The 25,640-nt window shown below is 39.1% G+C and overlaps 1 protein-coding gene across 3 annotated transcripts in view; it reads left to right on the top strand.

The window, feature by feature from the left end:
• The first annotated feature begins 3,274 nt into the window (after positions 1-3,274).
• dot1l (DOT1-like histone H3K79 methyltransferase) overlaps positions 3,275-25,640 on the top strand; it is a 29,126-nt gene continuing 6,760 nt past the window's right edge. Inside the window, exons 1-27 of one of the 3 annotated variants that reach the window (XM_042005785.1) lie at positions 3,275-3,641; positions 7,553-7,596; positions 7,699-7,773; positions 14,465-14,528; positions 14,868-15,096; positions 15,345-15,439; positions 15,857-15,919; positions 16,050-16,105; positions 16,503-16,582; positions 17,000-17,068; positions 17,153-17,259; positions 17,842-17,883; positions 17,978-18,073; positions 18,277-18,505; positions 18,616-18,729; positions 18,987-19,078; positions 19,215-19,316; positions 19,780-19,917; positions 20,132-20,257; positions 20,536-20,701; positions 20,801-20,972; positions 21,107-21,203; positions 22,362-22,508; positions 23,301-23,343; positions 23,486-24,111; positions 24,337-24,542; positions 24,788-24,861. In XM_042005785.1, coding sequence (XP_041861719.1) covers positions 3,561-3,641; positions 7,553-7,596; positions 7,699-7,773; positions 14,465-14,528; positions 14,868-15,096; positions 15,345-15,439; positions 15,857-15,919; positions 16,050-16,105; positions 16,503-16,582; positions 17,000-17,068; positions 17,153-17,259; positions 17,842-17,883; positions 17,978-18,073; positions 18,277-18,505; positions 18,616-18,729; positions 18,987-19,078; positions 19,215-19,316; positions 19,780-19,917; positions 20,132-20,257; positions 20,536-20,701; positions 20,801-20,972; positions 21,107-21,203; positions 22,362-22,508; positions 23,301-23,343; positions 23,486-24,111; positions 24,337-24,542; positions 24,788-24,861 — 3,433 coding nt within the window. In that variant the 5' untranslated portion in view covers positions 3,275-3,560. Of the gene's footprint in view, positions 3,642-7,552; positions 7,597-7,698; positions 7,774-14,464; positions 14,529-14,867; positions 15,097-15,344; positions 15,440-15,856; positions 15,920-16,049; positions 16,106-16,502; positions 16,583-16,999; positions 17,069-17,152; positions 17,260-17,841; positions 17,884-17,977; positions 18,074-18,276; positions 18,506-18,615; positions 18,730-18,986; positions 19,079-19,214; positions 19,317-19,779; positions 19,918-20,131; positions 20,258-20,535; positions 20,973-21,106; positions 21,204-22,361; positions 22,509-23,300; positions 23,344-23,485; positions 24,112-24,336; positions 24,543-24,787; positions 24,862-25,640 lie in introns of all 3 variants that reach the window. The other 2 variants (XM_042005784.1, XM_042005786.1) reach the window with 2 other exon arrangements.

Below are 25,640 nucleotides of genomic sequence, written 5' to 3' on the forward strand. Positions count from 1 at the left end.
AGGCAAGCCAGTCCAGCATCTGGTCTATTTCATTACCAAGCCATATTGTAATAGAGGCAGCATGTCTTGCTGAAATATACAAGGTCTTCCTTGAAGATGGCATAATATTGATCGGAATATATATTGCTCTAAAACCTTTTATACATATACATAAAACTTATATATTATTTGGAATTGATGGTCCATTTCCAGACCTGCAAGGGGAAAACTGTGGCAATCCCACCAGCATTAATGCTGGTCTGTTTTTAATGAAATATAATGTGAGGACCCAAAGGTCGTGGGCATCCAATATTTTCAGCTGTGTTGTTTGAATAGAAATTTCTCCAGATACTCAAACTTTTGATGCTATAATGTGCAACAGATGATGGAAAATGAAGTCTTCCCAGTTATATGTTGAAATATTTTTCTGAAATGGTTCCAAAATTTGTAGAGCAGTTTTTTTCTTTCTCTACCTGTCTTTACTTATGAGAGACTCTGCCTCTCACTGGTGCTCTTTTTGTACCCAATAATGTAACTGACCTAAATCAATCAAACCTAATTAGTTGCAAAAGTCTCCCACTGTTCTAAGTACCACTTACTTTTACAGCCTTTTGTAAATCCTTTTCCAACAACTTTTTTAAATTTCCAAAATAAACTTACATTTTTCATGAAATAGTCAAATGTTTAACTTTCAGCATTTGATATGTTTTTGCGTTCACGGACTTGTGTTTATATTTACATTTCTACACAACAATCTAACTTTTTTGGAAGTGGGATTGGTTTTCTTGCACAGCTAGTCTCAGTTGTGTTGTGAACTCTACATAATTACTATAATATGCTGTAATTTGCCTCTGCTGCACCATGTACTTTGAATGACGCTCATATTCACAACAGATGTATGACTAACTATTCTAATTGCAGTTATAGTACATTAAATGTCTCTGCAACAAAATTGCAAGATTAAAAAAAAAAAGTTCTTTTGTAAATATACTTGCGACACAGCTCTACCATTTAAGACTTTGATCATGCTCATCGATCTGTATTTGTGTATTTATCAAAGGTCGGCTCCATATCTGTGCTGCAAATTTAATATAAACAGCAGTGTTCTAAATTCTCATCGGACAGAAAATGTGAAACAAATGTCAAAGAAAATGGCTTCCCCCCCCCCCCCCCCCCCCCCCCTTTTTTTTTTAAGTTTTTGTTTACATTTGAAATCATAACTTGGGGAACTCTCTCTGACACACAGAGAAATTCCACACAACCAAAACATTTTTCTCTGTGTAGCCATTTACAGCAGGCTTCCCTTCTTCCAGTGGGTGTGTAGATCTCCTGTTGTAGTATGTTATGAGAAGGATAGAGTGTTGTCCTATTTGATATAAATGGTTTGAGGAACAGGACACTAGACAATGCAGTTACGATGGATGTCATTCAGCAATGGAATGGTCCCCTGTTATTTAGTTTATATAATAATCCCCATTATCAAAGAAGAAAATTGTAAATGTGTGTCTGACATGGTTGCAAATTATGTTAAAATGTGTGCATTTAACTCCGTTACACAGTTACAAGACAAGGCCTTTTACAAATAAAATGAATGGGTTCAATGTTTGGCTTAATGACAGCTTGCTATAATGATTTCAAGTTCAGATCATTTGTGACATATTCAGATAATTATCGTATACCTTATTAGTAGTGGGTTGGACCCTCTTTTTGCCTTCAGAACTGCCTCCATTTGTTATGGCTTAGATTCAGCAAGGTGTTGGAGGCATTGCTCAGAAATTTTGCTCCATATTAACATGATACTATCACACAGTAGCTGCAGATTTCTCAGCTGCACGTCCATGATGAGAATATCTCATTGCACCACAGGTTCTCTTATTGGATTGAGATCTGGTGGATATGGAGGCAATTGGAGTATAGTGAATTAATTGTCATGTAAAAAACAAACAACAACAAAAAAAAAAAAAAAACAGTTGGAGATAATTTAAGCTTTACATTACAATCATTTAGCTGACGCTTTTATCCAAAGCAACTTACAGTGGCCCTGCGATGGACGGGTGCACCCTGCCTCTCACCTGCTAAAATGCTGGGATAGGTTCCAGCTTACCTGTGACCAGTAATGGACTAAGCGGTACAAATAATGGATGACTTACAATGGTTAGGCAGTAGGGTTAGGGTCTTTCACTAAATACCCAACTGAAAGGTGTTGTTATTCGTCCCCTAGGGGATTTGAACCCTGATGCTCGACCAACTGTGCTTTATGAGATGGTGCGTTATGCTGCCGGAAAAAGCCATCAGAAGATGGTACACTGTGGTCACAAAACAATAGACATGGTCAGCAATAATACTCAGGTGGGCTGTAATGTTTAAATGATGCTCTCTAGGTACAAGGGGGCTCAACGTGTGCTCAAAAAATGCCACCCCCATGTTTGTGTGAAAAAATCCCAGTAGATCAGCAGTTTCTGAAATAGTCTGACTAGCCTGTCAGGCATCAATACTCATGCCACTTTCAAAGTGTTTTAAATCCTTGTTCTTCATAGAACATTTTAAGTCTTATTTCACTCAATTTCAAATGCAATTTTTTAAATGTATTCTGTTTTGTTTTTGTGTGTAGTACAAGATTTTGAGATGTTTTCCATTTCATTGCTGTTTTTGTAAAATCTGTCATTTCTATAATTCCTTTACTCCAGTGTTTTAATGTTTGCTAAAATTATTGTGTATTTTATTTTCTGTTGTTTTGTTAATGTGGTGTTGCTTTTCATTGTTCTTTGTATTTTTGTTTAGGTATATTTTCTGAAATGTTTTTTTTTTGTGTGTGTGTGTTTTTGTGTGTGCGCATGTGTTTCTTTTCTTTTTCTTTTTTTCTTTTTCTGGTGCCCTATTGTTTTGGTACTCCCACAGACCTAATCATTCAGATAAACCTAATTATTTAAAGATTTTTTAAATTACTATAACAATATAATTAAGATTTTATAATTAAAATGACATTGTGAAAAATATGAAAGATACAGTATGAAAAATTTTAATAGTGTACAGTTCCCTCTGAAGTCTAATTTTTATGTTAATTGATTTTTTTATGGTAATTGAAAATTGGGTAAATAGCTTCAAATTAAGCTTACATGTACATTAATTATTAAGTTCCGTGAGTAGGTGACTGCGTAAATGGATATTTCGTGCACTTAGATGTAAAAGATTCGTGATGTCACGTCTCTCACGCATCATGGGACGGTGGCCCACGCTCACTCCTCTCGATGACGTCTGCGTCCTCCCCGCTGCCAGTGACCCCCTGCCATATTTATTCATGCCGGGCAAGATGGCGGCGATACGGTGTTATTGCCAGTGGACATAACAAGGCATTTTATTCAAAATATATAGCCAGCCAGATATTAGTATAGACTCGGCCGTGTTGTGTGTGTATTTATCACGTAACGTACGTCGAGTATTTAATTGGATAAGTTTCAATAATAATTTTTCTTTCAAAATGTTCACGTTGTAAATTGCTCGCTTACCGACCAGCTGGCTAACAGAGAGCAGTTACTAGCTAGCTAGCTATCTATCACAGCCAAGCCGCCGAGAAGTGTAGAATGGGAGAAAAGCTGGAGCTCAAGCTCAAATCGCCGGTTGGAGCAGAACCTGCTGGCTATCCGTGGCCATTACCAGTATACGTAAGTGTTAAACTTCAAAACTCACTTGTGACACATTTAGGTTAAGTCTTTTGGTTTTGTCTTTGTTAGCTAGGTTAGCTCTTGGCTAACTCTGGCTAGCAGAAGAGCAACGGCACGCTCAGCCGAAGACGGGTCACACCGGTCTGTATAGTGACAGCCACGGTGCCTCAGCCAACATCTATTAATTATTAGACATTTAGATTGTTTTGCTCTTGTATTGTCACAACTTTATTTTATTATATTTTACCAAAGATGGACGCATTATATTCTTTGAGGGCACGTTTGATCAGATCGGAGTTTCTAGGTATTAATTCCAGCAGTGACACCCCGTAATTGTCAACGATTTGAAATTAGAGCAACTGAAACGGAGAACTCAAGCCTGTAAATCATGTACTAGCTGTACTGATAGGTAATAAATATAAGAAAGCTGAACTTCTGACTCTCTCACATGGGGGATCCGGTGGTTCTGACTTGGCGAATAACCAGATCTGCACGAAACGGAACAACTTTAAGTGGACTGATGTTATGGGACACTTTCCATCACCATAATCAAGACAATAGTGGTGTTCAGTCCATTCAACAGACTGTCAAAGAGAGATGTAATTAGTGCTAATATGCATGGAAATTGAGCTTACTGTTTTTAAAATCATCTGTATGTGTATAACGTATTTGAAGTTTACATTTTTTCATATTGCTCATATCTGAGTAGCAGTGTTGCATTCCTCGAGTGCTTTCAGTGTTATGTTATCTAATAACATCCTTATGAGTGAGAACAGTTGACTTTGTTTGGTAGTTTATACTCTCAACACACAGTTAATACTCAGTCTGGTGGTTCTCAGGCAATGTTCATGCTTGCCTTAAAAGAGAAGTCTTTTATCTTAGTTGTATTTCCATTAAACTGTCAGCATGTTGGCGACTTAAGGTAGTTGAGTCATCTAATAGTGACGGAAAAGGAAACAGTTGCACATTTTGTGGTTTTTTAGGTGGTGTGTTGTTAGTTTAAACTAAGTTTCTCATTTATAGTAATTGTGGTGAGACTATATGTACTGATTAAAAACCAGCTGGATTTCTCAGAATGTCAGAATTAGGTTGCCTTTGTAGTGCTCCTCCCCGCCCACAGACTGCCTTGACTTGTCAGTTTGGTTCTTTCATTTGTATCATTTAGTTTGTTTATTCCATCATCACAACATGAACTGAATCCATTTCTTGTCATTAAATCAATAAAAGTTTTTCCCCTCAGATCTGTTCACTTGCATTTTTCTTACATTCATGGTCTTAAAGGATGAACAATACAATTAGAATTTCAAAACATTCCTGACCTGTATAGTTGTTTATACTGGGAGTAGCTATCATGTATTGAATAATAAACAGCTGATGCATGTGGAGTTCTGAAATATGGAGACCATTTGTATGGTGCTTTCCTTCTGTTTTCAAAGGGGAAAGACTTCCTCTCTCTTCTCCCTCCTCTCATGTCCATATGGTCGTCTCTGTTGGAAGGAACATATGAGGCTAGTCCTGCTCAGAGATACTATATTAATAGAATTCAGATACATGTGTTTTTTTTTTCTGTTTTATGGTCGGGTTTAATTTTTCTTTAACTGCTTCCTGGAAATAAAACATTTCTTTTTGCTTATGTTGTTTTTCACTCCTACAGAATTATCTAGTTATCTCAGCTACAAAGCTTGAAAACACTGCTGTCTGTGTGTTGATATGGGTTGCTCAAGTTGTTTTGAGTATAAGGTATGTTACTTGAAGCGAACCCACAAAAACTGCTTTCTTTGGTCTGTCGATCTGGCTCATTCTGCTTTTCATCTTATTTTTCTCTGTCTTTCACTAAAACCCCACATCTGTGCATAAATAAATGCTTCCATATGAAGTACACCTCTGGTGTAGTGCAGTGCTTTGTCCATCTAGTTTGGGTGTGGGCATTTACGAGCCTTGCACGAAATTTTAAAAAGACTAAACTATTGAAATACAGCTGAATATACAGTATTTGGGTTGCTGCTCACCTGTGTACTGAAATCAGTTTGATGATTCAATGTGTATTGTTTGTGTTTTGAAGCCAGGGACTTAGCCCTTATAGGTCAGTTGAATTCCTCAGTGTTGTAAGCATGATAGCTGTACTTATCTGTCCAGACATGTGAAGACAGGTCTTTTAGTAGCCTGTGTAAAAGGGGGGGCATCAAACATATCTTCTCTGCATGGAGGGCCAAAAAAAAAAAAAAAAAAAAAGATAAGCTAATACAAATGCCTTGTTTTAGACACTGATAAATTGTTATTTTATCTCTAGGGGAATCAGCTCTATTTCAGGGTAAATCAGTGTAGTAAATGGTTGCATGCTTGCCTTAGTCATTTGTTCTTTTGGGTTGTTGTGGCATGCAATGTGTAGTGTAAAGTCCCTGCACACAAAATACATTGAATTGGTGTCACAACAGACTGACTGTAAAAGTGGTGTAAAGAGGTAGAGTTGTGCATGCTTCAGTCAGACTTGCGGTACGGGAGAGAGAAGGGTCTTCTGTTCTTTTTGTCTGAGTCTTTCTGTCAGACGGTGTTTATTTTTAGCAGCAGCCTGTGCTGGTGTTGCTGTGTGCCGTCTTTGTGTGAGCAGGTGACCTCCCCCCACTGCTTCTCATTCGCTTGCTCACACAGTCTCTTTCATGCGCCTGCATACCTCATATAGCTTCGGCATTTTGTGGAACTCAGTGTGTTAAGTCTACTATGCGTCTGTATTTTTAAGGTTTGTAGCTAATGCTGCTTTTAGCAACGCAGCCTTTGCATACTTGCAAGTGTGTGTGGAAGGCGGTGCTTTAAAAAAACACACACACACAAAAGCATATTTCCTGTGTAACCACGCAAATTTGAACATGTGCGTATGTGGCATATTTTAGGTTTGGCGGAAGTTTGCGTAGTAGTGGCGGGCAGTATTGAGCGCGAAGCCGGTAGCTCAGGCTGTGAGCTGTTAGCTGACACTCCTGTGCCAGGCCTAAAAAAACTGATAAATAACAGGCTTCCCCACCTCTCTCTGGCCCCTTGCACACCCCACAGTTTGTGGTTTTTATCACCTTCACTTTCTTTGCTTTTATCTGTATTCTTTTCTTTTTTCTTTTTTTTTACAATTTAGTACTTTTCTGATCTCTACCAAAAACTCTCCTCAGTAAAATGCTGGAACAGGAGACAAAAGTGGGTCAGTGGGTCAGTTCAGGCAACATACTCAGGCTGACTGAGCTCTGGATGAAACCTGAGCCTTGTTACTCCTGCAGAGCTGCTAAGCTCCTGCTTTAGATTCCCATGGTATGACTGTAGCTACATTTATTTTATTAAGTATTATTTAAGACAATAACACCACACTTAACTATTTTAACTGAAATTATTTCTAAGATTTTGACATTTTATTGAGCTGTGGGGGACAGCTCTTTTAGTCTCTCTATGTATGTGTGTGTATGCACAAGAGACGTTGAGGCATAAAATGGAGTCGTAGATCAATACGTAGATTGTTAGAATGTTTGTATAGCAAAATGCAAAAAAAGATACAGTTGACATTTGGTCAAGTATATTTGTTGTCTATTTGCACCATTTATAAAACAGATATTTGAAAACACTGAGGTTCTGAGTAATCTTAATGGCACTGAGTCACACAGCTGCTTATGTTTATATCCAAAGATTGTGCAGCCTGTCAGATATGAATGAAATAAGAGGATGAGTCATTGGTATTAGTTTTTGTGGTCATTGCACTGTATTAGTACAAAACAATGTCAGTATGTCCATCTTTTTGTGATTTGTTACAATTGCAAAAATGTTTTTTTTTTGTGATTTAGAGATTATGCTTGTTTTGGTGACTGCAATTTGTTAAGCTCTCAAATTTAATGTGTTGTACTAAGTGTTTAATAATGTCTCGTCCCTTCCCATTTAAGGATAAACACCATGATGCTGCTCATGAAATCATCGAGACCATTCGGTAAGGGACCTTTCCTCCCAACGTCTCAACCTTTTTGTATTCTGACATGCTCTTGCTAAGTCACGTGTCTAAATCAGTGATGATCTTTCGTGTTTTTTCTAGGTGGGTGTGTGAGGAAATCCCAGACCTCAAACTTGCAATGGAAAACTATGTACTCATTGACTATGATACAAAGAGGTGAGTCTTGGGTTGTGTCACATTTAAAATTTGTGTGAATCATGATGATTAAAAACGACACCAAAATGACTCTATATAGTTTTTATAAAAACACATTCAGATGCGTTATTTTATTATGTTACATACAGTTGTTTTATTTGGACTGTATTATTGAGCTAGACTGTATTTTATTTAGTCCTGTCACAGAATAAAAGGGGGTTGTTCATACAGTTGCAGTCTTTTAACATCTCAGCATTATAGTTAGGCTTACTGTAATGCATGTGTTGACTTTAATGACAGGCAGTGATTGATTGTCCAGTGTCATGAAACAGTTTTCTGTAATCCACTGAGGCTTTGTGCTGAAGTTCATTAATTTACTGGAAAGCATCAGTTGTTCACTGGGCAAAGTATTCTCCTCACTTTTTAAGAAAACTTCCACTCCTTGGAAAATTTGCCTTGCACACAAGTTTTCTCTTTTTCTTCTCTTAAATATCTGCAATAAAAAACATGCTGAGCGTGTAGATTGTGTACGCTGTAGCGGGTTTATAGTGGAACATTCCTCATTCACCTGTTAAGTACAGTGGTGTGAAAAAGTTTTTGCCTCTCCCTGATTTTTTTTTTTTTTTTTTTTTGCTGCTTGTTTGCCACACTTGTATGTTTCAGATCATCAAACAAATTTAAATATTAGTCAAGGACGGCACAAGTAAACACATTACTTAGTTTTTAAATGACGGATTTTATTATTTAAAGAGAACAAATATCCAACCCCACATGGCCCTGTGCGAAAAGCTGATTCCCCTCCCCCGCCCCGTGAAAACATAGCTGTGTTTTATCACACATGCGTTCAAATTCTCTAGCCACACCCAAACTTGATTACTGCCACACCTGTTCTCAATCAAGAAAGCCCTTACCCCCAATTTACACCAGGTGTGTGTGCGCCACAGTTTTGTTCCGACCTCTGTGGTGGGTCAATAGTGTAGTCTGCCTAGCTGGATCCATGTGATCAAGAAATCACAGGAGAATCGGAGACTCTTGTGATTCTCCACTTCCGGGATAAATGTGTCGTCATCCGTAATAATAATAAAAAAAAATTAAAATACTGAGACAACCTGACCAATTTATGATGTACTGTTTACATGGGGCAGCGAGTGAAATCTGCCCGGTGGCTTTTATTTTGAAAATTACTGGAAGCTGTAACACTGCTCCTGTGTCTGATTTCCTGTCTGCCCCTTTCTGAACTGCTGAGTTTGACGAGTTCTGGACGCGTGCTCAGTCAAAATTGGACTCTGTACGTATGTTAAGCAGAGAGCCACGACAAGGTGCTTCTGGGATGCTTCTGAAACACACTGCTGTGCACCCAGTGTGAACCAAACCATTGGCTGAGAATAGCTGCAAAGGCACTGCACAACTGTAACACAGTACACATGCGCCCGGTGTAAATTGGGGGTTAAACAGAACCTGCCTGACAAAGTGAAGTAGACCAAAACATCCTCAAAATCTAGACATCATGCTGAGATCCAAGAAATTCAGGAACAAATGAGAAAGAAAATAATCAAGAATTATCAGTCTGAAAAAGGTTATAAAGCCATTTCTAAGGCTATGGATCACTAGTGAACCACAATGAGAGCTTTTATCCACAAATAAAAACAGTAGCGAAACAGTAGTGAACCTTCCAAGGAGTGGCCCACTGACCAAAATTACCCCGAGAGCGCAGTGATGACTCAGCCAACAGGTCACAAAGGACCTCACAACATCCAAAGAACTGCAGGCCTCACTTGCCTCAGTTAAGGTCAGTGCTTATGACTCCATCATAAGAGAATGGGCAAAAATGGCCTGCATGGCAGAGTTCCAAGACGAAAACCACTGCTGAGCAATCAATGGACCCGCTAAAGTTCACCTGTCAGCCTGGTATTGGAGTGGATTTACCTCCTACAGAGATCCCTCTCTCACCTGGAAAAGGCTGGGAGCACTGAGAATCATGTTTGATTTCTACAGTGCCTTCAACACCGTACAGCCCAAGCTTCTGAGAAACACGTTGGAAGTCACAGGGGTAGACCTCCATCTCACAACATGGACCCTGGACTTACCTCACCAACCGACCACAGTGTGTGAGAACATGAGACTGTGAGTCCGAGAGGGTTGTCTGCAGCGCAGGGAACAGTTCTGGCTCCCTTCCCCTTCATCCTCTACACTGCGGACTTCACACACAATTCAGCAAACTGTCACCTACAAAAGTTCTCAAATGACTCTGTCATCTCCATCTGTGATGAGGCTGACGACTGCAAAGAGTACAGAGAACTGTTCCAGGGTTTTGTGTACTGGTGCCAGAAGAACTGCCTCCAGATCAATGCAGGGAAAACCAAAGAGCTGGTGGTGGGTTTCTGCAGGTGTAAACACTCCTCCAGCACCGGTGAACATCCAGGGAATGGACATCGAGAGGGTGATATCTTACAAGTACCTGGGTGTTCACCTGAACAACAAACTGGACTAGACAGACAACACTAATGTGCTGTACAAGAAAGGACAGAGTAGGTTGTATCTTCCAAGGAGACTCAGATCTTTTGGATTGCAGGGGACACTGCTGAGATCCTTTTTTTGACTCTGTGATGGCATCAGCCATCTATTATGGTGTGTCTTCTGGGGCAACAGCATCTGGACTGCTGACAGGAAGAGACTGAACAAACTGGTTAAGGCCAGCTCTGTCCTGGGATGCCCCCTTGATCATGTGGAGGTGGTGGAGCAGAGGAGAATGATGGCTAAGCTTTAGTCTCTGGTGGAGAAAATGTCCCACCCCATGCAGGACTTTTTAAAAACACTGAGCAGCTCATTCACTGACAGACTGCTTCATCCGCGGTGTGTAAAGGAGAGATACCGCAGGTCCTTCCTTCCTGCTGTTGTCAGACTGTACAGTCTGCACTGCTCCCAGAAGCCACACAGCCACAATGGAAAACTGATAAGGCACACAGACATGCAATATCAATACTGTGCAATAATGTAAACTCATTATGTATATATGCTTTTTATATAGACTTCTATATAGATTTTTTATATAGACTTTTTAATTTAGTTTTTGCCCTGTACAACTTGTCATTCTTATCTCTGTAATGCTGTTTTTTTTAACTGCTTTTCCACTATCACTTTTGCTGCCCGTAGCACTGAAATTTCCCCACTGTGGGACAAATAAAGGATTGTCTTAATTTTGTCAGAAAACATCTTGATGATCCCAAAGATTTTTGCGAAAATACTCTGCATACTGACAAGACAAAAGTTGAACTTTTTGGAAGGTGTGTGTCCCGTTACATCTGGCATCAAAGTAGCACCGCAATTCAGCCACATCTTATTCCCCTAATGTTACCTTTCTCCTATATGTAAGACAAAGGAGCGCTGTAGAAACGGCTGCTGCCTCAGTATGCCTGATCCTGTTTGTGTTATATGTTGTTACTGTCTAGTCTTGGACGGGTTGTACTGGAAACACAAATTTCCCTGAGGAATTTCCAAAGGGATTAATAAAGTATTTCTGATTCTGATTCTGAAAAAGAACATCATACCAACAGTAAAATATGGTAGTGTGATGGTCTGGGTCTGTTTTGCTGCTTCATGACCTGGAAGACTTGCTGTGATAAATGGAACCATGAATTCTGCTGTCTATCAAACAATCCTGAAGGACAATGTCCAGCCATCTGTTTGTGACCTCAAGCTGAAACAAACTTGGGTTCTGCAGCAGAACAATGATCCAGAACGCACTAGAAAGTGGCTGACAACAAAACAAAATGAAGAGTTTAGGAGTGGGCTAGTCAAAGTCCTGACCTGAATCAAATTAAGATGCTGTGGCATGACCTTAAAAAGGCAGTTCATGCTCAAGCCCTCCGATGTGGTTGAATAACAACAATTCCGCAAAGATAAGTGGGCCAAAATTCTTCCACAGCTCTGTAAAAGACTTACTGCAAGTTATCGTAAATGCTTGATTGCAGATGTTGCTGCTAAAGGTGGCCCAACTAGTCATTAGGTTTAGAAGTTTCATTTTTCATACAGGGCCATGTAGGTTTGATTTTTTTTTCTCCCTTTATAATAAAAACCTTTATTTAAAAAATGCATTTTGTGTTTACTTGTGTTGTCTTTGACTAATATTTAATTTGTTTGATGATCTGAAACATTTAAGTGTGACAAACATGCAAAAATATAAAGGAAGGGGACAAACACTTTTTACACCACTGTATGTCTTAATTCTGAGAAATCAAAATCTGTCTGGAAATAAACTTGCTTGCAAATAAATGGGGTCACTGGGTCACAGATTTTTCAATATATGGATAACTAATAATTAACACATTCTGCAACAATATTTTGTCTGTAAGCTTAGCCTTAGCCTGGATCGGTGGCCTCAGTTAAATATTCAATCCACGAATTATGTCAGTATCAGAGGCCAGTACTGAAATTGGATCAGACTGTTCTGAAGTCTACCCAAAAGTATGTTTGATGACCAATTCACTTAATGTTTTTTTCTGTTTTTTTTGTGATACACTTTTCAGGTTCACTTTTCAATGCAGGGGGCCCCTGCTTTATATTAGGGCTGGGCAATATGGCAAAAAATATCACAGTAATTTTCCCCATACTGATCGATATCAATATTTATCACAATATATAATTTATTAATGATGCCAGTTTAAAAACGTATCCTGATGTCTCTCACCTGAAGAAACCAAAAGACTCACTAGCTGAACTTAAGATAGTTTATTAACATAAAATTGTATAGTGTAAAGAACAACACTACAAACATGCAAACTAATATTTGTAGAAGTTAGTACTACAACCCAAAACAAAAAAGTAAACAAACAGGTCACAATTAAGGCCCTGAGACATTTAAATACTCAACGTTAAAATAAAAATGAATAAAAATAAATTAATTTGTACTGGTTTTAAATCTCAAAATTTTGGAGGTAGAAATCTAAATAAAAGCTTGAATGCAAAATGTACATATTCACAAGTCTCTATACCATTTTTGAGGTGGTGCACATCTGTTCTTTTTTTTACATTACCTGTCAAAGAAGAATCAGACTACAGTAAATAGTGCAAAATGTAAACAAATATGCTTTATTTTAGCTACTGGCTAGATGGAGCCAGTGACCAAACACTGGCGATGAGTTCACTGTTAGTGTTGCAGCCTTCACAACATTCGCTGCGCTGTCTGTTGTTAAGCACGCTTGTCTGTCCTCAGTGAAGCCCCAAGGTGCAAGGGCATCCTCCATCCATTGGCTGACTGTTTTGGCAGTACAGTCCTCTGGAAAGTACGCTGTTTGCAAGCATTGCTTTGACATGCCCACTCCTCGTCAACATAATGGGTGGTGTGGCTCATGTTTGGCTCTGAGGTTCAGCTGGACCAAAAGTCGGCAGTAGTGGCAAAATGTTTAACATCCCTCGGCGCATTTTTAAGCTTCACATAACACTTTCCGTAAAGCTGGGACAGAGCAGTTTAAGAAAAAAAAAATCTACCTGGGAACTCGTACCTGCAGTCTAGCACTTTAATTTACTGAACACGTCTTACTCCACGGTGGTCATAGAAGTATTGTTGGCCAGAGAGTATGACACTGCGTTGGTTATATCTCCTCTCCATTTAGACTACTTCTCATATGGGGTTATGGCGGAGAAAAAGGGCACTATTGATGATTGTTGTTTCGGTGTCCTGCTAAGAGCAGCAGAAGTGCTAGGGTGCTGAGCAATATTTATTGGAGTTACTTTGGGTTTTGCCTGGATTTTCATGGTCTCGGTGTTGTCGCTAGGATGCCACTTTTTCAAGTGATAAAAAGGGTTTGTCGTATTTCCAGTCCTGGTTGGCACCAGACGACAACATTTTTTGCAAGCCGTCTTTGTCTGTGTGTAGTCACACTCAAGTAGCCAAAGCACTTCCAAATTATTGACGTTGTGTGTCCTTTTTTATCCACAGTTTCTTCCGTTTTTGATAACAGGAGTTCTCCTTCATCACTGCTTTGATGCTTCTTTTCGTTCTGTCCACAGTGCGCTCTTTTGCCCTTTTCATCTCAACACACTCAGCTCAACCTTGCAGTGAAAACTGGGCGTGCACTGTGACGCTTATCACCAGTGCCACTGACTGACAGGCGTCCGTCACCTTTCTGCTGTATGACACAGCATATCAAGTAAAAAAAAATACCCTAGTTTATCACTGTTATCGAATCACTTTTAATCACGATGAGATTTCGTCATCGTTTTATCGCCCAGCCCAATTTTACATGTTTACATTCTGAATGAAAATATTACAAGTAGGTTGAAAAAATAACTAAGCTGACTTTTCCATGCATATAATTGATGCCAACTTTTCAGATCCCTTTAGGGACGTCTAACAGCAGCTATCTGACAGCACAGAGAACAGCGCGGTAGCGGGCATAGACATGAAAGACAAAGATCCCAACCTCATCTTTCATCAAACAGCTGATCTTGTTCACCTGTGTACACAGCTGTCATAATACATAACCACCCACCCCCACATAATGATGCCACAGCAGTTGGACTCTTAATTCTCTTAGAAAAAAAATCTGTATTTATCTCTGAATTCAGAATCAAGCTTTTTCCTCTTTTAGATGGCAGGTCCTCTCAAAAAGGAGTCAGGAATATTATTTCTGTAAATCACAGAAGTGTATGGCCACATGTTTTGTTTTTTCCAGTATGAATTTGTGAATGTTGTGTGGTGTGTTTCTCACAGTTTCGAGAGTATGCAGAGACTTTGTGACAAATACAACAGGGCCATTGACAGCATCCACCAGCTGGTGAGTCAGTATGTGGGAAATCTCTCACTGTTTTGTAGGTGAAGGTTAAGTGAAATAAATCACAAATATTAAATTGAAAATGGCTTGTGTTTGTCAGAGTTCCTTCATGCAATGCATGACTAATTTATAGTATTTATTTTACTTACTATAGTTGTTTACTTAGGCTCAAATTCAATCAGTTTTCTTAATACATTATTAGCTTTTGTCATCATCATGGTTGCACAGATGACTGGAATGCAGTTGATGACAGTCTTTACTCTGATTTATAAAAATTTTAGTTTTGTGTTGATGTAGTTATTTATCAAAGAAGTATTTTTCAATGGAAACCTCTTTTTACAGTGGAAAGGGACCACCCAGCCCATGAAGCTAAACAAGCGTCCGTCCAACGGGCTGCTGAGACATATCCTACAGCAGGTGTACAACCACTCTGTGACTGACCCAGAGAAGCTGAACAACTATGAACCCTTCTCCCCTGAGGTTTACGGAGAGACCTCCTTTGACCTGGTGGCTCAGATCATCGATGAGATGGAAATGATGGAAGATGACACTTTTGTTGACCTTGGCAGTGGTTAGTTTGCCTTTTGAGGGATGTTGATGTTTTTTAAAGAATTACTTCAGTGATGCTTTTAACAATATTTCTGCTACACAGAATCAGTTGGATCTGAAACCATAAAACACTAAAAAATATATTGACTTTAAAAAATGACAGAAGATGCATAACATTGCAAGACCTTAGTGTGGATGCTTGTGTAAATGACAAGCTGGACAGCATTTGTCTCTGACTGAAGTAGGACACAAACTGTTTTTCATTTGCAGGAGTGGGGCAGGTGGTGCTACAGGTTGCAGCAGCAACCAACTGTAAACACTACTACGGTGTAGAGAAAGCAGACATTCCAGCTACCTATGCAGAGGTAACTGCATTGTATCTGACATGGACAGACTTCAGAGTAATTTGTACAGACAGCAGGGCTGTATCAGAAATCATCCTTATTGTACTGTAATGACAGTGGCTTTATTTCCAACTAATTATCAATCAAATTTGAAGCAACTTTTTAGATGTTAACGGAAAAACAATTTTTCTTTTTTTTTTTTTTACATTTTTTTTGTATAATTTATTTGTACATAAATTTGTTTGAGCCATTTTTAAATTTCTGTTTTTATTTTTAAGTTTGGTCCTCCATATTTCCATATGTCTAACTTTAAATATAACATAACAAAAGTTGGCAGAGGTTAATGCTACACAGATGTGGTAATGAATGATAGTTTAGCTCGATAAGTAAAGTTTATTACAATTAGTTTTGACTAGGATTCACATTGTGTTCTTTCAGACTATGGATAAAGAGTTTAAAAAGTGGATGAAATGGTATGGGAAAAAACATGGGGAGTACACAGTAAGTTGACTCGTATGTGTCATTTGCACCAAGTAATACTTTTTAATTTACACTTTGTGTGTGTATGTTGTGTAATCCTGTAATAGTTAAGAATTTTTACCATACCTTAACTCTACTTTTTTTTCCCCAGCTGGAGAGAGGGGATTTTCTGTCTGAAGAATGGAAAGAAAGAATCGCCAACACAAGGTGGTGTTTAAAACCTGGTTACATCAAAAGTCCCCTAGATTTGTTATTCCATTTATTGCAAACACGACTGTTCATAAACTGAACTTAGACACTGACAAGAAAAATGACATCTTTTACGTTGCAGCATGAAGAGATTGCAGTTAGTTGAAATGTAATACGTTAGTTAAATTAGACCTCATTAACACACCAGCTGACGGCCAGATTTAATTCTGGCCGTCTAAATGTAGCTCCACAAGTGACAGTCTACATGAAAAAGAAACTCGGCATGTTTTTTTTTTTTTTCGTCCTCAGTGTGTGCCCCCTAAGGATTTGCTCAAGAAATATTTTAAAGCACTTAATAATTGCTTATGGTTTGAGTTGTAGATCTAAAACATATCCTGCTTTCTCTGTTTTCCAGTATTATTTTTGTGAATAACTTTGCCTTTGGTCCAGAAGTAGATCACCAGCTGAAGGAGCGCTTTGCTAACATGAAGGAAGGTCAGTATATTTCAGCTAAACAGTTATTTCCATGCCAGTACTACTCATACTTGGCCAGTGGGTTTGCATTTTAATCTTAATAACTTACTAAAAGCAGAACCATGAGCATATAAGTAGAGAAACTATTCCAATCTCACTTTTTTCAAAGTTTGTCTCAAATTTTTTTAACTCAAATCGAAAATTCAGTCAAATGCAAAAATGTCAATATGTCCTTTTTATTTATTTATTTGTAAAGATTCCCCAAGCTTCTTGAGTCTGCAAATTGAAACAAAGATATTTATATTTAGGAAATTGATTTTAATTAAAGTGGCTGGGCAGTGTTTTCAGCTATCGTGTCTCCACAGCATCATGAATTCTGAAGCAAAGATTTATTCATTCACTTTGTTGTTGTTGTTGTTTTGTTTTGTTTTTTTCCAGGGGGAAAAATTGTGTCCTCCAAACCTTTTGCACCTTTAAACTTTAGAATCAACAGTCGAAACTTGAGCGGTAAGCAACAAAAGTTATTGGAAAATCGGATTTTCACATCTAGGCCTTCCTTCACACCATCTGATTTTGATATGTCTGTTGCAGATATTGGCACAATAATGCGCGTGGTGGAGCTTTCTCCACTGAGGGGCTCGGTATCATGGACGGGAAAGCCGGTTTCTTACTACTTGCATACCATAGACCGCACCATAGTAAGTACTTCCCTCACCTTTCCTTTGTTATTGTTGCTGGAACCATTAAAGAAAGTAGAAGAAAGAAAATACAGACATTAAAAATTCTGGTTAAAGATATTTCAACTCCTTCTAAGTGATTAATAAAGCAAATGAATTATACATCAGAGACAAACAATGGACTAAATAGAAGAGAGAAGCTTCTGTAATAACAGTTAGTATTGACTTAATGAGCAGTTAGTCCCGAGAGTAAGCAGTCTGATGACACTGAGGCTTTCACAAGCTAACACAAGCCTATTAGATAAGCTGATATGTCTGGTAACTGGTTAAATTAATCAATGAGACAGCTGACAGGCTCATTGGGAGAAGCTGGTAACAGTTTTCTTATGTTTTTTGTCCTGCCCCTTTCAATTTGTACCCTTCCTAATTATTAATACCACGTAAAAACATATTTTGTATGTGGGGTACAAAATCAGCTCCAACGTTTTAATAATCAGATTTTATGAAGGTGATGTAAACACTAAGACAGTGTAATTTGCTGGAATTTAAAACACTTGTGAATCTTAATATAATGTACACATTTTCCTTGTCTTGTTTTAACAGCTTGAAAACTATTTTGCTAGTCTCAAAAATCCTAAACTCAGGGTAAGTCACAATCTTCTTGAGTAGATTATTGATTTTGTCACTCTATTTGCTGGATTTTGGGATAAAAACATTGTTTTAATTAATCTTGTTTCAGGAGGAGCAAGAGGCAGCTAGACGGCGTCAGCAGAAGGATACGAAGGACAGTAAAAGCAATAGCACCACTCCAACTAAACCTAAGGAGCAAAACAAGGTATGACCTGGATCCGCTCACCACTGTATGCAGTAAACTGTTCCTGTGACAAGTAGTCATTTTAAATCAACTTAATAGCATTAGCTTTTTGATTTATTGTATGCCATTTGTCCCTAAACACTACATATTCTGTTATTGTACATCAGTCAAAACAGCAATGGTACGCTCTCTGTCTGAATATGTGTATTATTGTTTGCCCATAGGTATTACAGCAGGACTCCTGTGGTGAGGAGGAACGTCCTAGCATAGTGACAGTAGTCAAGCCCTCTGCCAAACCCCGAAGAGCCCGGCTTTTATCTAAAGGTCGTAAGCTTAACAATAAGAAACGCGGCCGACCCAAGAAAGCTACACCTGCTGCTGAGAAGAATAAGAAGAACCAGAGCGCATTGGATTTGTTGCACGCCAAGACCCTTTCTGCGGCACCACCTCAGGGTCAGACTGCAGACACGCGATATTTAAAGTCTTCTCTCAAATGGGGCTCTAAATGCTGTAATTGTAAATATATTATTATTGGGCTTAAAGTGAAATTTTTGTGTGTATAGATGCATACCGGCCACCTCAGAGTACCTTCTACCAGCTACCTCCCAAGGTCCAGCACTATACGCCCAATCAACTGCTGCTGAGCCCAACTCCTCCTGGTCTGCAACAACTGCTAGGTAAGCTAACGATGACACAGACTGTTCTATCTCAGACTTTTTAAGTTGTTGTCTTGGCTGACAGTTGGCTGACCTTTTTAAAGCAGCTAGTTCTAAGTAAGCATTGTCAAAGTTATGATTAACATCTATTTAGACTAATTCCATGTTCTAAAATTTTACTTGATTTTTATCCAAATGGAGGACTTTGTTTACTTAAGTGCATTTCTCCAACCCACTAACAACATGCTTGCTCGTTCTCTCCATCCCACTTTTTCCAGATAACATCAAAGTCCAGTACCTCCAGTTTATGTCCTACATGAAGAGTCCTCAGTATCGTTCCAACCTGCAGCAACTTTTAGAGCAGGAAAAGGTGATTAGTGGTGTCACCACAGACATAGCTGCAATTGCTTTTAGGCCCATTTAAGTTTCACTTTGCCATGGTAATAATTGGTGTAAATGTCTGTTCTTCATTTCACTTCTTTTTGTCTTTCTCCCATCCACTCTAGCAAAAACACAGGGACTTGTCAGGACAGGCGGAGCAGCTCCAACTGGTCTGTCAGTCTCACAAAGACAAGATCAAAGGTCTCTTTCAGACCAAGCTGGATGAGGTACAAAGTAATGTTTTATTGCTTCTACATGACACGGTCAATATTGTTACAGTGTGTTTTATTATGTTGACAACCAAAACGTTGATCACTACTTATATTTTCCTGTCTTACTGAATGTTACAGTTGTCAGACCTCAGAATTGCTGTGCATTGAAAAGCACAGCGAGTGTAGTAACAGGTGCCATAATACAACTTAGTTTATGAGCTACCTGAGTAGCATAAATATAATTCATTACAACTGCAGATGAACAAGGATTTGGAACATAATGAAACACAGCTTTTATGTAGCTTGCTTGCTCTATAGTTTTTTTATTTATTGCTTTTTTGTAGTTTAAGAGGACAGTTGTCTAACAGGCATGGCTTGTGCTAAAAATTGTGATTGGATAATCATACCCCATTTTGTGCTTTTTTCTGCTTAAATCTGCTTTAAAACATTGTGTATACCCGTGTGTGTGTGTGAACAGCTTGGAGTAAAAGCCCTGACAGTAGAAGACCTTCTTCAAGCCCAGAAGGAAATATCGGCCCACAATCGTCAACTAAAAGAACAAACAAAGCAGCTTGAGAGAGACATGGCCTTACTGAGAGACAACAGCCTGCTGCTGGTACGACCTCAGAGCTTGTTGTAACTTCCAGCCTGTTATTACAGCATCTTCCTCAGTGGTTCCAACCTTATATTACTGCTGGTTTTCTTTTTTGTTTCATGGTGTGTAAGTCTCAGGCCAGTGGTATTTAAATGTTTGGCTGTAATTTTCTCAGTTTTGCCAGAGAATGGGATAAATTTAATAGTTATTTGATGTGTTTTCTATTTTTTTCCAGTTGAAGTCTCGATGTGAGGAGCTAAAGTTAGATTGGGGCTCTTTATGTCTGGAGAGTTTGTTGAAGGAGAAGCAAGCACTGCGCAGACAGATCTCTGAGAAACAGAAACACTGCTTAGAATTACAGGTAAATACTCACCTGTTCAGTTAGTTGCATCCATTTCTAAGGGATGCAGTCTTTTTCTTCTATGCTCCCCTGAACTATATATCCGAGCCTCTGCTTTAGTCCTGTCTTTATCGTCTTTTAACTGGCTCCTCAGAAAACAAATTTGTCACCCAACCTGATTTTTGGAAGAGGAGATAAGTTGCCATATCAATCATTTTTCTACAATACTGGTAAAACCTGCCATTACCTTTTATCTGTATTTATTCTGTGTAATGGCTCCCCCTGGTGTGTGTTTGTAGATCAGCATTGTGGAGTTGGAAAAAACTCAAAGGCAACAGGAACTACTTCAGCTCAAATCCTACAGCCCTTGTGATGATTCCCCATATAGAAAAACGCTGGAGTCTCGCACCTCCACAGACGTGGACTCCTCCAAGCTTGGCCTGCCCTCAACCCAAGCTGTCAATGGTGTTAGCCCAGAGCTTTCCATCAATGGCACCAGCTCACCTTGTTATGATCGGGCTAACACAAAGAGTGAGCTTTCTCGCTATCTGCCCATCTCCCCAGACCATGAGATTGCAACTGCCACCCCTGATGCTCGACAGCGCCAGCAAAGCTCCTCCCACGCACTTCCTGACTACACACGCTTCTCCCCTGCCAAGATTGCCTTGAGGAGGCACCTTAACCAAGATCCCACAGCGTCTGCTCACTTGAGGAGTCCGGGGCTGACCACACACAGGTTGGTTGCTCCGAAATGCATTCCATTAAAAAACTTATTTGAATGTTTTCAAAATTATTTTCAATGTACCCGAGAGGTTAATAAATGACACTGGGTTTGTAATTTTGTGTTTTTTTTTTTGTTTCTTTTTTTAGGGAGCTGGGGGGTGTTAACTCTCCACTTGGAGCCAAACAAAACTGCCCTTCTCCTAATGCAGCTGATGCTCAGAGTAATCTGAAAAGCTCAGAGAGGGTAAATTTCTATCTTTCCTTCTGTTTGAATATTAACGGATTTGTCTGCAAGCAAAAGATTTTTCTACATTATTTATAGTATTTGGCTCTTTGTGGATGTTTGGTGTCTCAGATGTACATTATAAGACTACTTCTCTCCTGTAGTTATCTGAGTTCACTTAAGTCCATGACAAATAAAGTTTTGTCATGTAACACTTGAAGATAAAGCCTAAAACTATAAAGTAGTAACACATGTTAAATCTGACCAGTGTGTCTTTAATACCTGGTTACATACCACAAATTTATTGTTATATAAAGAGACTAAACTTTTTTTTCAGTGACTTAGACCTATATCCAATCTTTGTTTATTTCTAAAATCCTTGAAAAAGTTGTAACTTGGTTATTTGACCATTTGCTAAAAAACATTTTGCTCAAAGAGTTTCACTTTAGGTTAAAGAGGTACACAACAGAGAAACAGCTATGGTGAATGATACTAAGTGGACTTTAGTGTCTACTTGACCTGTTACTGCTGCATTTGACACTGATACAAAAACTGTGGTAAATTATTGAGATTAAAGGAACTATACTAGACTGTAGGACTATACACTACATCATGATATTATCTACATTATAATGTTTGCATGTACAGTAGTTACATTGGAGGATGTTTAATTTCAAGCCAGGCTAATAAACTCAAGCATTTTGTTCATGCTGCTGCTTGATTCAAAAGGGAAATTCAAACAGCTCTTGTTTTCTGTAGCTAGTCCACATCCACTCATTCTCCCCCACATGAATTCACTCCTCTTTCCTGCTGATAGCTCAATCAGTGTTTTGCAGTAATAAATGGCCAGTTACAGTAGTGTTATAAGCAGACAGTGTTGGCTGGTTTACATTTTTATGTGCTCAGGGACAGGCCGTTTGCTGTTTGAATGGATCAGCTGACAATGTAATCAACTGAAACCAAGACTGACATAAATATAGTTTTTATTTAACTTTGAGATTATTTTATTGCTTTGTTTTATGTTGTGTTATATGAAAATATTTTACAGCATTACATTAATAAATAATAAATAAGAATAAATGGGATCTTCAGTTATATTAAAGCCTGATGGATAGATTTTTTTTACACAATGTTCAACTTAAAACTAAATAAAACTTGAATTATTTTCCTGTTTAAAAGGTTGGTAAGGAGAAGAGTCCATCTGTTCACGGGGACAGTATCACAAGCCTTCCTATCAGCATCCCTCTGAGCACTGTCCACCCGAGCAAATTACCAGTTAGTATCCCACTGGCCAGCGTGGTGTTGCCCAGTCGTGCCGAGAGACTGGTGAGTTTTCTTATGACATTGCCTATGCTGCAGCAACTCTATATTAGTATGTATTTTTCCTGACTTGTGAAAGTTTGGGTCAACCTGTGGACAAATGTGCATAAATTAGGTTTATGTAAAAATATTTTGTTTTTTTTTTTCTCATTTTTGTTGGTGTTTTTAGACCCTTTCTTAATTTATCCATACGTCACTTGAACTCAACAGTTAACCAAATAGGCACACATTTACATGGACAAATATGTCATGTATCTGATCTGGAGAGTGGATCAGTGATGTTTCCACTGAAATGCAGTAAACAAGGCGCCAGTGCATACCTTGAAAATTTTATGGCAATAGACTCACTGCTGCCTCCTACTCGGGCTGCTGTCTTTCGACTTCCCCTTCATGTCCACAGACGGGCAATAGTCCATGTCTCTGGTGTTATCAGACAAACAACCGGAAACTAAATGAGCACTGTATACCCGGTGCCAGGGCATCACCTTCCATTTTGTTTGGCCAATCCCACAAATCCAGGCTGCTCACTGGTGTTTCTTCATGGGAAACCGGTAAACTTATTCCCTGTTCGTGTGACTTCTTGCTTCATCAATTGGAACAGTCAAATACACAACTGTCTGGCATCACTCTTAATTTACTGTGCAAAGACAAACTCAAACTCAAAACCCTCTTCACTGAACAGCCCGCTCTCTGCCCTTCATCATGGTTAGACACGTGACCGTGACATATGCATAAATTCTGAAAATCTTCTGTTCTCTCCATATTTCATTGATATAATCTCTACCTTCATAATTTTAGAGAAATACTCCAAGCCCTGTGTCTCAGGCAAGTCAGACCAATGGTAAGACCAAGCCCACAACCACTTCACAGATCTCCAGATGACATTTATTATTACCCCATAAGCCCCCCCATAAGACAAAGCAACAGGTTCTTTGTCTGCTCTACATGTACATCTCTGACATTGAACTGTTCCATCTTTTCAGGATATTCATCAAGCTCATGGCTAATGAACGGAGGTCCTCATCCTGAGGACCATAATGGTGCTTCTTCATCACCACCTCCCCACAGCAACACTCCTTTGACAGGACCAATGGGCCGAGGGGGTCCCATCCAGAGCCCCCCACTCAGTACTGGAGGGGTGCTCCAATATGCTGATGGACCTCCGAGGATTCTTCCAGAAGATGGACCAGACCACCAAGGAGGGGAGTCAGACACAGAACCACAGGACGGTGAACTGCGGAGGAGAATGTTCTTCTCTTCTTCCTCCTCTTCATCCTCGTCTTCCTCTTCGTCAGGCAGTGGAGGCAGCATTGCTGGAGGATCACGCCTCCATCATCACACTGGCAACTCAGGCAAGCAGGGATACCACAATAACCATGGAAACCACCACCACCAATCACCCAGCACACAGCACACACACACACCCACACACACGTCATCATCGCAATCCTCCCACAGCCTGGGCTCTCAGGAGGGGCGCAAGAGAGGAAGAAGGAAACGCAGCTCTGCAGGGCCTGTCATGGCCACCGGATCCCCAAAGAGGAGGTCATTCCCTGGACTCAACTCCAGCAATCACTCCTCAGGATCACCTCTCAACATTAACTCCATGGTGAGCCACTAAAATGTTGGAAATGCTATAATGATCTATGCTGATCCTTAAGGGGCCAGTTATATATTATGATTATGAAATTTCATCAGAATTGTTAATTGAGTAAAAACATTAGTAACAGTCAGCCTCATAGTAAAGAGTTGAACATCTGAAAAGTAAACATTTAATTCAACCTGTTTCCTCTGCATTTTAACAAGTGTCTTGTTTTTGTGCTTTACTTAACAGGTAAATAATATCAACCAGCCTTTGGAAATCTCTGCTATCTCCTCCCCTGAACAATCAAGCCGAAGCCCCAATGGTCCTGACCTGGACCAGCCCCCTATATTGAAGAGAGAGCGCCCTCTTGAGCTTAATGGCACTGGACGATATTCGACAGCTCCCAGTTCTGATGATGAAGACTCTGGTTATCCTGCTGACAGCTCAAGTTCTCGGTAACATTGGGGATTTAATTTCATATTAATAACAACTCACCTTTTGAACTGTCGTTATGGTCGGGTGACTTTGCTGGTCTCCATTATAAAGTCTTACCTTTACTGCAAAAAATAAATTGTTTAATAAAATGTCATTTTTAAACCTAACACATATTGTTTGTTTTAATTGTATCGATTCAGTTTCCAATTTAATGGATCACAAATATGTCTTGTTGTCGTGTTTGTTGTTTATTATGTCTTTCTAGAATTGAAAGAAAAATAGCCACTATTTCCTTGGAGAGCAGAGATGGACCTGGAAGACTAGGTGATGGTGAACGAGGTAAGAAAGAAAAATATTAGTGCTGGGCAACGATTAAAACTTTTAATTGCGATTAATCGCATGAAATTTTGCAACTGATTGCGCAAGTAAGAGCGCAAAATGTCTTTTTCCTTTTAAAGAAGGCAAACTGCTATATGAAGAAAATGCAGTAAATTAAAGTAAAACACTAAATGAGGGTCTGCAGTCTGCGGCTCCGGAGCTGCCAGAGAAACATTCACAATATGCACAAAAACTTCCATCCATGCACCTTCAGTGCTTCATTATCCAGATTTCTTGTCTATAAATTCTCTAACGTTGCAGTTTTAGCTTGACTGTTTAGCTTCACCTCTTGTGACTGCACCCTCCACTACCAGGGGTTAAGGGGTTAACATCCGGTTTTACTGGTGCAACGTCATGTCTATAAATGTAAATATAAACATGTGTGGTATCCACAGAAGGTCCAGAATCTCAGCTAACAGCTCAGTAAACGACAAACAACTAAAAGACCAGGTACACAAAGTCCAAAAAACATTTAAACAAATTATGACTTCCTGACAGCATGAACTCGGACAAACGACTCCTCTACTGAAACCTCACATCTCTCAGATTCCAAAACTATAATTTTCATGTCACTGTGACCAAGATTTACTGAACCAGAGGCGAAAGAAAGCCCAATTTATGCTTCACGTTTGTAAAACATGGTCATAAAATGTCTTACCTTTGCTGTCTTACCTCAAAACTTATATCCACCAGGATAAAACTGCATTTAGTTGAAAAACAAAACAAACCTTTCTTATTGT

Source organism: Melanotaenia boesemani, chromosome 14 (genome assembly GCF_017639745.1).
Source record: "Melanotaenia boesemani isolate fMelBoe1 chromosome 14, fMelBoe1.pri, whole genome shotgun sequence".
NCBI classification, from domain to species: domain Eukaryota; kingdom Metazoa; phylum Chordata; class Actinopteri; order Atheriniformes; family Melanotaeniidae; genus Melanotaenia; species Melanotaenia boesemani.